A 14445-nucleotide genomic window follows, 5' to 3' on the forward strand; every position below is an offset into this window, starting at 1 on the left:
AGGAGGCAAAAAGTGTTCTGTGCCCCTCACCAGCCCAAGCATCTTTTCAAGAGCCCTTAATTAAATCACTGCTGCTTGTGCCCTCAGATTTATCATTGGCAAGGCAGACTGTGGGGGTGATGGTTCTGTAGATGTTCTATAGATATTTTGAAATGTGGAATGGTGGTTTTTCTAACACTTGAGATTAAAGCAAGAGCACAAACATCAATCTAGACAATGATCTGACCTGTAGAAACAATGTGTGCTCTTCCTTTTTCTAAACATGGCTATAACCACCTAGCCTGGCTGGTTTAGGATAACCTATTCTCTCCCCTCCATCCATTCTTTCAAAAATTGCTCCCTTTCAAAAATAGCCCAGTGCATGGCACAACCTTTCCCATGCTCACTTTTTCTATATTTCTATATTGATAATTTATATTGTGTACTTCAGGATTTGGCAGTGTCTGCAAAGGGCACAAAACACAGTATCAAGAGGCAAGGACAGGGCAGTCCCACCACCTGATCGGCCCTGTCTTCCTACCCTCGAATAATGCAGCTTCCTCCCATCCTTATATTTCCCTTCCATTCACCCAATACCCTAGTGTTACCTTAAATGGCTGTAATAATCATTATATTTCCCCTTATATTTCCCTTCCATTCACCCAATACCCTAGTGTTACCTTAAATGGCTGTAATAGTCATGCCTTCTAAGGTGTTAGTTGTTAGGTGGTGGGTATAGTAACATGCTTACAGGACATTCTTGGAGAAAAGGGACTGACCTTGAGGCATGCACTAGCATTTCATCCAACTATGTGCAAGAAATCAGTGATGATTTGGGGTGGGGGGAGGACTGAAAATTTTCCAGTTTTGATATCTTCTATTCTTCAAGACTTGTCCACATATGTATTACTCCTTTTGGACTCCTGAACAACGTGTAAGGAAGTTAGAGTAAGGTAAACTTGTCAGCAGTTTACGAAGTATGATGCTAAGTCATGGAGAGGTTAAGTGGATCTCCTAAGGTCACACAGCTAGTTGGTGTCAGCCTGGGCAGCCAGCTCCCCAAATCAATCTTTTTTCTTACCACAGAGCAGTTCTCAAACTCCTTCTGGACACTGATGGCTACATGGCACTTTCCATGGATGTCCTCCTCTCTCTAATTACCTGCCTATCTCAGCTCAAGTGAATTCCAGAATATAAGACCTTGCTTTTTCAGCTGACCTTCTCTAATATATAGCAATATAATGAAAGTGCTGACATTCTATCATATAATGTTTCTCCTCTAATTGTTTGTGGGCATTTTTAATAGTATTATATTTGGGACTTTGAACTGTACTAACCCTACTCAGAGTACATTTTCAACATCAAGCAAGAAGTCAAAAGTCTACAAGAACCCAAAAGATATTTCCAAGCCTCCCACTTGGGAAATAATCTTTTCAAGTGCAGCAGGTCCTTGAATAATGTCATTTCATTCAACTTTGTCTCATTATAACTTTTATGAGATGCTGTGTTTATATCCATTAGCCTATAGTAAAACTGGTTTCCTTACCTGTTGTTTTCTTTAAAGTCGCAGAACCTATTGATGATGTTAGATGAGGACTTAACTGTATTCTGTTCTGTATGCTCTGAGCTTTAAATGTTTCGTTCTTAAACCACAGTTCCTGCTGTCATATTGGGAGCCATGACTATCGGAGAAAGTAGATGGGCATTGTGTATTGGCAATGAATCCTTCACGGGAAGTTTCGTTTAGAAGGGAGTTCATTAGGTTCATCATGCGGGGGGTTCACACTGCTCTTGGCAACATAAAGACTGGAGGGCTTCCTTCGTCACTTCACCACGAGATTCATAAAACTGCCCCTCAGATCACAGCCCACAAAGTGTTCTTTCAAAGACCCATTTCCAGACTAACAGTGTGGAAAGCTCTGACTGATCATGTTGTTCATTCAAAGCATTTCTGTCTGACAACACTCATCAATGTTGCTTTCCATGTAGCTTTTCCAGCTTGGACACTACTATCAAATGACACAACTCTAGCTAGGCCGTCCTTCTCAAAGATGGCCCAGAGCTGCCCACTGCCGCGAGGATAAAGTCCAAATCCCTCTCCATGGCACATGAGAATCTTCATAACACAGTCCAACTACCCTGTGTATTTCACACAAAAATGTACATATTCTATTCCTTACTTTCCTGTGACCTTATTTGCTCAAGTCACTTCTTTCACCTGGAATACTCTGTCCCCTCTCTGCCTGTTAGATTCTTACTTTGTGTCAGAAGTCCAGCTCAAAAACTTACTCTGCCCCGAATTTAGCATTTATATGCATGCTCTCTCCCTCCTTTTAAATTATATTATACAGTACTTACTTCAACAAATTTGTTCCTGGTGCATGCTCAATAAATTTGGTTGGGTGAGTGGATGAACCTCATGCATCCACACCACAGTCTCCTGAGGCAGGAAAGTGCAGTGGGGTCTCCCTGGCGACCCTGCGCAGTGTCAGAACATGAACAAGAGCACTGGCCTTTTGGCAGTTTGCTCTTTGCGAACCGATCTGTTGTCCTCCAGTTCGTGATGCAGGGCCCTAATCTCGTCGCAGTTGAATGTACTTATCCACCACATTGGCGCACAGTGAAAAAGTTTTTTCCTTAGGATTCCTGAAGTCTCGAAGAAATAATAATATGAACATTTTTCCTAGAAGATTGTGTCATTCTTACAAGGCTGTGCAGTTTCAAAAGCGCTAAGAAAAAAACAAATCTTGAACGAAAAGTCAAGATCCCAAATGGAGAACAGAGGCCTGTCCTCTGGAGAGGCAGGCAGCCCCACCTCAGACTCCCAGAGCATGTCAGCGAGGTGATGTTGGTGAACAGCTGCACTCACTGCACCTCTGGCATCTTCCCTAACTACATGGAGCCCTGAAGTGTGACTGCAGATGTGACCTAATGAAATGCAACGAGCAGGGCCACCACGGCTGCTGAAGCATGAGTCTGCATTTCTCAAGTCGATGTAACAGAATCTGAGCCGTGCCTAGCGGAGGGTGGGCCAGAGGCTACCTGGCAGCCAAGGGCACGGCTGGGGCTTTAGAATAACAGCGCGAGGCTGTAATCGGATGCCATCCTGGGACATTTAGCCGGTTAATCATTCTAATCACCCATATTTTATTCATAGACACAAGGAACGACATTTTCTTTTACCATTCACTTTGCTCTTTCAGGTTACACCAATATTACATTGCTCTTGCTTTTTCCTTATGTCAAATGAAATGCGCCTGGCATAGTTAAAGCGGCTGGTCGCCATGGCTGTCAGCACAAACACTGGACCGGGCCGGCCCAATCCCTGTGGCTCCCGGAGCCCGCAGAGGCAGGAGCAGGTCTTACAACCCAGTAGCTCTTCCTGTTATCTCAATCATCCATTTTATTTCAGCCTCAAAGGAGAAGATTAAAAATAGTAGGATTGTTTGTTTTATGTCTTAAATGTTAAAAATTCAACAGGACAGTCTTCAAAATAGCAAACCCATCAAACTTACTCGCCAGGGAAGCCCACCCACAGTGTGGGTCCTCGCCGCCTCAGTGGACGTACTCTTTCCACAACGCTCACGTTTCTTCCTCACACTTTGTATCAGATGATCAAAAACAAAGGCTTTAGAGTCAGACTTCTGGGTTTGGCTCTCATTAGCTACATAGCCTTAACTAATCTCTCTGGGCCTCAGTGTCTTCATCTGTAAAGTGCGAATAATAACAACAATACCAAATCAAGACCACAATGAGATACCGCCTCACACCTGTTAGAATGGCTATTATCAATAAGACAAGAAATAACAAGTTTTAGAGAGGACGTGAGAAAAGGAGAATCCTCATACACTGCTGGTGGAATGTGAACTGGTACAGCCACTGTGGAAAACGGCGCAGATGTTCCTCGAAAAAATTAAAAATAGAGCTACCATATGACCCAGCAAACTATTTTCTGGGTATCTACCCAAAAAATTTGAAAACGTTTATTCGTAAGGATATGTGTACCCCTGTGTCCATTGCAGCATTATACATGGTGGCCAAGACATGGAAACAACTGAAGTGTCCTTCGGTGGATGACCGGATAAAGAAGATGTGGTACGTATACACGATGAAATACTGGTCAGCCATAAGGAAGGATGAAATACTGCCACTTGCGACAACATGGATGGATCATGCGAAGTGAAATGAGTTGGACAGAAAAGGAAAAGAACCATATGATTTTACTCATGTGTGGGACATAAAACAGAAAGCCACAAATGAACAATCAAACCAAAACAAACTCATAGACACGGACAACAGAAGGGTGGTTACCAGAGTGGAAGGAAGTTAGGGGGAGGTTGAAAAGGGTAAAGGGGATCCAATTTATGGTAACGAAGGGAGATTAGACTTTGGGTGGTGAGAACACAATGCGATATACAGAGGATGTATTATAGAATTATGCACTTGAAACCTATATAATGTTACTAAGCAATGTCAGCCTAATGAACGTAAAAAAAGAAACAATACCACTCACATGATCGTTGTGATAATTAGATGAATTAATGCATGAGAGGTCAGTAAATGTTAGCTCTTATTTGCACTGTCTTGAATTTAGCTATGATCCATTGTTTAGGGGATTTTTATGGGTCCTGGGAAAATGTGACCTTAGTTCACCCGCAATAAGGAAGAAAGAACATATACTATATCATTTTTTAATGTCGAAGTCTCCAGATCGGTCATTCTCTGTATCATTCCAATTTTAGTATATGTGCTGCTGAAGCAAACACATAGATCAGTGATTCTCAAAGTGTGGTCTGGGTATCTCTGCACGTCCCCAAGACTTAAGATCTCAAGACCCAAGTCCTTAAGGACAAAACTCTCTTCTTGTTTTATTGAGAAATAATTGACATATATTACTATATATGTTTAAGGCATACAGCATGATGGTTTGATATGTATTGTGAAATGATTCAATAGACATTCATTTTCTCATATAGATATAATTTTTTTAAAAAAAAGAAAGAAAAGAATAAAAAGAAAACCGTTTTGTCCTTGTGATTTAGGACTCTTAGGACTTACTCTCTTAACAACTTCCCTATGTATCATACGGCAGTGTTAGGTACAACAAACCGTTTTTGTAATACTAAGGTGTCATTTGCCTTTCTCATTCTCATTCTGTCATGAATGCATAGTGGAATTTTCCAGAGGCTGCATGCTATGTGATGATGTCATCACTTAACTGTCAATGGAATGTGTGTTGGTACATTCTTGTGTTTTTTATATTCCTCAGTTATAATTTCTAATAGAAAAAATAGCAATAGCTATAACCCACATAAACAAACCTCTTTGGGATACTCAATAATTTTTAAGAGTTTAAAAGGATCCCATGACCAAAAAATGTGAGAACCTCTGCTAGACTATTTCAAGTCAAAGTCACCCTCTCCGTCCCATTTTATAATTTTTAATGCAAAAATGCCATTCTCGTCCTTAACTTTGAGACTCTGCCTACATCATGCTGCCGTGTGTTTCAGGCTGTCTGGGTCCGATTTACCTGGCGAGGACTGGCTGTGGGAGTATGAGAAGCATGGCCGTCGCCATTCCATGATAAGGAGAGTCAAGAGGTTCCTGAGTGCCCACGAACACCCCTCCAGCCCCAGGAGCAGAAGCTACAGGAGGCAGGCCAGTGATAGCTCCACGCTCTTCCCTCAGAGTGGCCTCAGCCCAACCAGGGATCTGCTGGACGTGCCCTCGAAAAGCCGCCACCGTGCCTCAGCCTCCCGGAAGCAATTCTGCTCCCCAGAGGCGAGCCCCACGCTGCACTCCAGCCTGGGAGAACTGTCTACGATCAGGGAGACCAGCCGCACAAGCACATTACAGAGCCTGAGCCCACAGACCAGTGTGAGGGCCTCCCCCACCAAATTGCCACAGGTCCCTGAGTTACTGGTCACTGCCCCAGGGCCCACGTCAGATGACCACCACCATGACTCCACCGCCTCCATCCAGAGCTCCGAGTTTACCGGGGTTCAGCCAAGTAGCCCTGGACAGCAGGACGACCCTGCGGGGTTGATCCTGTTCCCCTTGGAGAAGGGGACACCTCCTCAAAGCCCCAGTCTCCAGACTGTTTTAGCCAAAGCTGAGAGAAATATCTTCAAGTTTGCCCCTGAGGCAGAACCTGATGAGAATGACGAGTTCCCAAAGAGGTGGAGCCTCCCTGGGTTTCTGGAGGCCAGCCACGCCTCTGAGGCAAGTCTAAGCCCAGAGCCCATGAACCCCGAGCCGGCTCTTTTACTTGACATGGAAACACCCTCAGAGACCAGTGGAATCAACATTGTGGTTGGCTCTCAAGTCTTTCCTGATGTGCTGTATTTAATGGAAAACCTGGACACCAAGGAAACAGATATCATAGAATTTAACAACGAGCAAACAGAGGACTCGCCCAGTGGAATGCCAGAAAGTTCTAGGACCTGATATCTAGTCTAAATTCTTTCTTTCCCAAAAGTTCAGTATTAGTTCCAGAACATACTTGGGGGCTGGCCAAGTTTTTTGTCTTTTTTTTTTTAAATCATACTTTATAAGCTATTTAAAACTTTGAAGGGCATTATGATCCTGACTTTTTGAGAACTAAGAAAATCAAGCACATTCACATCACCATCAGAAAATGCTTTCGTGGATGTTACACAGACCACAGTGATGTATCTTAACAGAATAAGAAATCTTAAATATGTGTGTGTGTGTGTGTGTGTGTGTGTGTGTGTGTGTGTGTATGACTTATAAATTTTAGATTGTTAGCTTTGGAAAGGGCCTTATAGATCATAATCCAGTCTCCTAGTTTTACCAAAAGGGAGACAAAGGATTCTCTATTTGTTTCATTTTTTTCTTTCTTTCTTTCTTTAATTATAAAGACAGGAAGATGAATCACATAATTCCTCAGAAGCTGCTTCCTAATTATGGTTCTTTGGGGCTTTCTAACCATTTCGCCCCCCTTTTTAAACTTCTTATCGGTTCCAAATTCTTACGCTTCACCAGCATTAGAAAGCTCCATCTCTCTCCAATTTGCTTTTCTGCTTTCAGGACTTCATTTTTCTCTCTTCCCTCTTTGTTCTCCCACCCTTGCTCCTAGTCTTGCTCCTTCTCCAGTCACTCTAATCTGTCCCTCCTTTCAAGTCATAATATTTTCTCTTACCAACTCTGTTTCTTACTTTCATACTTCTTGCCATGGTTTTTCAAAATATGAGGAGTTGGCAAAACCTCCTACAGAGCAACCGAAGACGTCGACAAATCCGACAAACTTCCGGCCCCACGGTGGCATGGGTGTGGGAGTCAATGCTATATCCTGCCACACCCTCCACAGCCTCAGCAGCCGTGGCCATTTCTGTCTGCATCCACTCTTAGGTCTTGAATCTTGGAGAAAACTGAAGCCAAGAGGGGCATGAAACTTACATAACCAAATGCTGTGGAACCAAAGAATAACAAGGCTTGAATATTTAACTCGAATTCTTAAAGCAGAAATCCCAGTCATGTCACAACGTGGGACCAGTCACTGTGTCTGCCAGGTTGTTTGAGATGAGGTAGGATATTGGAGCTGGGTGGACAAGGGGATCCGGGACTATATGATGGGAACGGGACACTGACTAACTCCCTCCAAGGAGCTCTGGGGTGGCTGTTTGTTGCGGGCTCTAATTTTGTCTGGAAGGCTATGTCATATGAGTATTGCACTCACTATTTCCATCATATGATGAAGCTTGACTACACGTGGCTTAAGAAATAAAATAACCCGAATAGCTACCATTTGCTGAGAGCCCAGTGTTCCAGGCAGCAGCATGTAAAGTTCACAGATGACCTCACTAATCCTCTCAGGAATCATATGAGTTGATACATTGTTATCTCCATTTTTCAAGATGAAGAAAACAGAGGCTTTGGGAAGCTGATGTAATTTGATTAAAACCACATAGCCAGGAGGTGGCAGGGCTTGGATTCAAACAGGTTTATCTGACTCAAAAGCCCATACTCTTAACCAGTGTGCTCCCTCGCTGTGCTAAGCTGTCTGCAAGGCCCTGGCAGCAATTTGCCCAGAATTCTGGAGGATGCCCCAAGGCAGCCATGCCTAACTCTCTCCAGCTCTGGAGGCCTCTCTGTTGAAGTCTACCTGTGTCTTTTATGGATGTATGCAGGAGGGCGTTGCTCTGTCTTTGAGTCCCAGCCACGGTCCTCTTCATTTTTCTGAAAGCAGAACGTTGGCAGGATCCTCTGACCCTCCCCAACCCCTCCTGATGCACAATGTTGTGATTAGCACATTTTTACAAGGCATAGCAGCATCCAACCCGGCCACCCCAGCTGCATGACAGGAGTGACCTTTACTTTAACTGTTGTTTCTCCAAGGACTAAAAGGAAATAATGTTGGAAGAAATGCTCTATGTCAATGGTTCTCTGTGACGGTTAACAGTGTTAGCACCTGGGAAGGCACCGATACTCCCAGACTATGGGATTGAGTCCCAGTATAACACTTCTAAAAGGCAGGAACCTTAACAACTCTCCCAGCCTCTTAATGCTCTTCTGGATGTTTCAACTTTTTCTCCTCTTTGGCTTTATCTATTGCTCAAATTCAAATAAGGTCCTACTTAGCTGCTTTTGAAATACAATCAATTTTTGTTCCTAAATTCAAGGTGATAAATTATATACAAATAGAATCATACATCTTGTGGAGAACTAAGAGAGTGTTCATTTATCTCTGCTTCCATCCACCCCTTATGCACTTTTGTCCAGAGAATTATTCAGTTTCCTCAATATTTCATCAATATCTGTGGTGGCCTCCCATTTCCTCCTTGCACTGAAAACTGAATAACGATCCATCCAACAAGCCTACGTGGTTGAATTCAACTATAAATCCAAGCAAGCGATTGCCCAGAGCAGCTGAAGAAATGCTGTTGCTAGCATGAGACTGCAGCTTACATAAGGAGTGACAATAATATATTACACTAAATATCATGTAAGAACTTGTGCCATTAAACTGCTAAACCACGGAGACACGTGATCCAGGTTCAGCTTTTATGTCTTACTTCAGACCAAACAAATAAACCATATCTTCTAGAGAAATAATCTGACATTTCGTTTTTTATAGAATAGATTTGTTAGTGGAAAATAGTTACGGTGGGTCTGATCAGTGTACCTCCTCCCCGTGGGCCAAGCAAACTCATGGACTGCCCCACTTTATGAATTCCCTAGCACTGCCAAGAGAATAACATCAGGGAATTGGTAAGGTCCTGGATGATATCACCAGCTGGACTTTTCTCCATAATCATTCATGAAACATCAAGCAACTATCGAGTGTCAGGCATTCAGCTAAAGCCGCGTGGGCAGGAATTGGGCCCCTCAGAGCTCCCTCATCCATCTGTCACGCTTCTGCAGGTCTAGGCGACAACGATGCCCTCTGAAGTTCAGCAGGTTGGTTGGTTTGTACATTTATTTGTTTTCTTTCATCTCCAGCCCTGTTCCCCCTCCCAACTATTTTGTTTAATGTAAAGCCCTTTGTTTGTATTCATTCTTACAATGTGTGGATTACTGTTTTGTGTGTTTTTAACTTATGTAAATGTTTTTATATTACAGGTCTCATCCGGGGTTTTTTGTTCCTTTTGTCCCCCCACTCACTACAATGTGTACATCCAATCCGTTGCTCCTAATTCCTGCATACTCTCAGATGTCTTACTTATCTATTGACTCCACCCACCTCCACAGCAAGCGCCCTCAAACGTGTTCCTGTGTGGCCCCATAGCAAAGTTTCTTTGGGGTGTAGACCCATGAGCTGCACTGGGTCAGAGGGTCTGAACATACTTAGCCTGACCACACGCTGCAGAAGGCGCTCCCGAATGACAGCATCGACTGGCAGTCCTCCGGCAACACACCGTATCTCCACTACCCTTCTCCTTGCTCCGTGCTTGCTATCACCCCGGTTTCTAATTTTTCCAGTCTCACAAGTATAAAGCGACACCTAATTATTTATTATTGACATTTATTTGCCAATTAAGCATTGCTGATTACTGTAGTATGACATTTGTCTGATTTACTAATGACATTAAGCATCTTTCATATACTTCTTAATTCTGTTGGAATTACTCTTTTGAAAATTGCCTTTTCAAATTCTTCGCCCTTTTGTCTAATGGGGCTTCTGTATTTTTTTTTCCATTGATTTGCAGGCGTTCCCTCTACATTTTAGAATGATAATAGGTCCTCGTTGATTCTGGACATTGCAACAGTCTTTTCCAGTCCTCTGTGTGTCTGTTGAGAGTGTCCATGGTGTCATTTGTTGAATAGAAGTCCTAAATTTTGATATAATCAAGTTCATCAAATTTTTTTGTTTTATATGTTTGAAGTACTAGATAAATCCTTTCCCACTCCTACGTCATGATATTATCCTACCTTTTTTCCTATTATCTTTACAATGTTAGGTAGCGATCCAGTTTTATTTTTCTTCATAGAGTGAACCAGTTTTTACACAATACCTCCCTACTAAACAACCAGTTTGTAAGTCCCTGTATTTCTTGTAAATAGATGTACTGATGTGAAATGAAATGGCATCCGAGGGAACTAAAAGATAGGGTGGTATGAATGGAAAAAAGAAAACCAGACCTTAATCTCATAAGACTCAAGCTCCTCCCCAGTAAATACAAACTTACTCCAAAATGCATCCCCTCTTGTTATCTTTTAACTGGCAATTACCCCCGCCCTCCCCTCCCACCCACCTTGTTTTGGTGCCCTGAGTGTGTAAACTCTATCGCATTTTTCTCTGCAAAATCCCAATAAAAATAGGCCTCTCTTTGATCGGGCTGAGACTAAACTACAAGAGTGAAGCCTGACACATAAGGATCTCTTGCTAAAGAAGAGATAGCGATGGTGTTACAGGGATAGTTCAGGATCCTTCAACACTCAGAAGAAAGCAGGATTGAATCCAGAGAGGCGGAGGCCACCATCAAACTATATTTAGGGCCGGGATCAGCGGAGGCGGAGGTGTTATACCAGGAGACCGGCATCACTTGTTCTTGCTGGCTGAGGTCTGCCCTGGGTCCGGGACTTTCCCACAGTCTGTCTTTACTCTCCTGCAGCAGGCTGTGCTCAAAGTCGGCTGGGTGTTGGGTGTTTACTGCCATGCTTGGGACATTTGCAGATGGTTTTGGAAGAGAATTTGTCTCTTCTTCTCTTTATCCCTCAAAAAACGGAGCCCTCTGAAATGCAGCATTTGTGAGATTAATGATAAATTCATCATTCATCCCCATGGTCATTGGACCCTACAAACTCCAAAGGGAAAAGCACTTTTCAAGATTAGAAAACACTTTCAGACAAAGAAGCAGTCATATTTTTTTCCCCAGTAAAATCGTATTTCAGTTTTTTTCATCACTAAAAAATGTGAGGACACAGGCAAGTTCCTGAATGACACTTTCGCCTCTCTTCAAGTTCGTCCCTCCTGACTCTGATTCAGAGGCTATGTGCCCCCTGCTACTCTGCCAAGGAAGAGGTCCACATTTAGCTGCGGGAGGTCAGGTGGGATAAAGCCTTTCTCATGGGTATATCACAAGCGGGGCAACCACACCCCTTCCACTGAGATGTAAGCTCTGTTCACTGTCTTGTCCAACCAGTATCCCTGTGCTTAGGACCGTGCCTGACACATCTCAAAAAAATACCAGATGAATAAACTCTTGAGAGAAAGAAAGAATGAATCAATGAACCAAATTAGATTTAGATCCAAAGTTAGGAGACCTGAAATCCCAATTAAATAGGACTACAACTTTAGCCGTGTGGTCTCAGTCAAGTTACTTGAACACTCTGGGTTTTATCTTGCTCAGCTATAAGTGAGTGGTTAGACTAAGTGATTTAAAGTCCCCCTCAAATACTATTCCAACTGCATTTCTGGAGATTCTGCACATGGGAGAGGAAGGAAGAGATGGCGATATAACTATTGAGAAAATAGACCCAAACAGCAGAAAGAATCAAAAAGAGGAGTGGTATAGGAAGGGCAGAATTAATACCTATAGGGGACCTGAGTGTTTTCATATATCGCTTCACTCAGTCCTCAGTAAGTACTATCGCCCTTTGTATAGGAGGAAATAAAGAAGTTAAATAACTTGCTGAAGGTTTCACAAGAGTTAAAATTTTCATCTAAGCTTTGAACCCAGATCTATCTATGCTCATGGCTAATTCAACTATTCTACACTGCACTCAAAAACCAACAACTAAGATAGGATAGAGATTTCTGCCTGCAGAATACAACAGGTCAGCAGTCAATCATGATAAGCACTCAGCCAGTGCCACTGACTTATCCTTGGAAGGCTGGTGGGGCACCTTGGGAAGCCACCGTTTATCGAACACCTACTATGTGTCAGGTGCTAAAGCAAGTGCTGTGCATACATTATCATCTTTAATTCTCATAGCAAACTGTGGGTGTGTCTCTATGTTGATTTTGATGATAAACAGGAAACTGAGGTTTAGGAAGCGAAATGGTGTACTCATGTCACAGAGCTGATAATTGGCAGAGCTGAGATTCAAAATCAGGCCTGCACAGAAACCATGAGGCAAATGTGCCGTTTCCCAGAAGGATAGCCCAACCCTAGAGCCTATTTCTCTATAAACACTTCCACAGTAGTTTCTCATGTTCTCATGATCCCCTCCTTCAGGGGGAACAGCTTCAACTCAGGATAATACAGGATCGTACTCTGTCATTAGTCAAAGCAGGTTTGGGTACCTTAAATCAGTCTGCAGAGCCAGTGCAAGACCATCAATTCCTTCTTCTCTGTGCACAGGTGAGGTGTATAGGTACATCCCTCAGAATGCTGGAATCACAGTAAATTGACCTATATTCATTCAACTATGTGAGCTTGGCAAAGGAAAGAGAAGCACGTGTATACACGCATAAAGAAAAGACCCTCCGTACGCCCACCCTTCTCCCCAGGGAACATACGCCTCAGAGTGAGTGGGAGAGAGGAGACGTAGATAAGTAGATAAATCCCACTTAATCAGCCTCAGTTCCGATGTGCTGAGAGTGGTTCTGGTATTTAAAGGCACTACGCTGGGATTTTTCAAAGAACTTGGCTCCTAAACACAAAAGCCTACCATTTCAGCTGTAGCTCAACTGAAAAATCTTCACTGATTTTTAGCATCCAGGCATAAGGACTTCCTGAGAAAGGCAACTTATTAGTGTCCAATGTGGTACCTTCCTAACAGATTTTCAATGGCAACTTTCACTTTACCAGCTTTCTCATCATGCGGTGACTGCGGGGCCTAACCCCTGCGTGAGGTCACTGCGATACGTTCATTACCCAAGGATTTACACCGGGGCATTCCAGAAGTGCCAGTTTCCATGAAGAGAAAGTACAACAGTAGAAGTGCTTAAAGCAATTTTACCAGATCTGTTTTTTTGGTCCTTTTTTTTTTATTAACATTAAGCAGAATAATGTTTACTAATAAGTTCCTTTACTTAGCATTCTGAGACAAAATTAGATATACGGCTACTGGTCTGCAGTGGAAAACTGGTGGCTGAATCTGATTCTCTGATAGCTCTTGCCTGGCCAGGTTTCTCCAATTTATCGCAGTCTCCACCACTCCCTATCACCCTACACTAGGCCTGCTTCACTCAGTCGTAGCCTACTTGACCCTGATGGGTATCTTAAGTTTTTAATTCTTTTACTAAAGCATCACCAGCTCCATGGAGACCTCAACCACTGTGAGTTCCCTAAACTGTTCAAAGAGGGAAAAAATAAGTTGCAAAGCTAACGGCCTCAGGTCATCTCGCTACTTATTACTATAATCTCCCAGCAGCCCCACACTACAACTCAGATACGTTAAACGTGGATTCTTTTCTCTTTCTGACCTGCCTCTCTGGGTAAACTGTGCAGTCTTAGTATTCTCCCTGGCTCGACAGCGCAGATCATTTGAGATGCAGGGACTCTCAGCACTACCTGACCTTGCTTGACCAGGCCCCGTTGGCAGCAGGCCTGGCAGGGATGTCAGATCCCAGACAACCCAGGAACAGCATGTCATTTCTATGTCATTCCCACTGGAGTAACTCGAGCCCCTCCACTCGGGTTCGTGTAGCCACAGCTGCTGTTTGCAATACCTGGCAGGCTGGTTGTCTCTTGCCGTGAGCAGAAGCAGCCCAGAGTCTGCTATTTCCAGCCATCAACCTCAGGACCCATCAGTCACTCTGAGGTCAGCTCCAGAGCAAGTGGCACGAAGTACTGAATAGCAGGGGCAGCTGCACGGAGCAGGGAGATGAAAGAATATGTCATTTTTAAAAGCCAGTTTCACCCTCCTCAGAAAAGGGTGAGTCAGTAAGCAGAGGAAGAAACAGCTAAGAGTTGGTGAACTCTGTTGGTGTGGGGAAGAAATGAGTTAGGGAGGAGACCAAACCTGCTCACTGCTTGGGAAATTAAATCTCCAAAAGCCATAAAGGACCAGAAGTTGAAAAAAGACAGGATGCAGAAGAAACACCAAATACAAGCA

At 43.3% G+C, this 14445-nt stretch overlaps 1 protein-coding gene across 4 annotated transcripts in view; it reads left to right on the top strand.

The window, feature by feature from the left end:
• Positions 1–6514, top strand: part of BEST3 (bestrophin 3) — a 76777-nt gene extending 70263 nt beyond the window's left edge. For all 4 annotated transcript variants that reach the window (XM_036236177.1, XM_036236178.1, XM_036236179.1 and 1 more), the window contains one exon: positions 5490–6514. In XM_036236177.1, the coding sequence (XP_036092070.1) occupies positions 5490–6426 (937 nt within the window). In that variant the 3' untranslated portion in view covers positions 6427–6514. The remainder of the gene's footprint in view (positions 1–5489) is intronic.
• The last annotated feature ends 7931 nt before the right edge of the window (positions 6515–14445 follow it).

The sequence above is a fragment of the Rousettus aegyptiacus genome, unplaced genomic scaffold (assembly GCF_014176215.1).
Source record: "Rousettus aegyptiacus isolate mRouAeg1 unplaced genomic scaffold, mRouAeg1.p scaffold_m13_p_2, whole genome shotgun sequence".
Taxonomy (NCBI): Eukaryota; Metazoa; Chordata; class Mammalia; order Chiroptera; family Pteropodidae; genus Rousettus; species Rousettus aegyptiacus.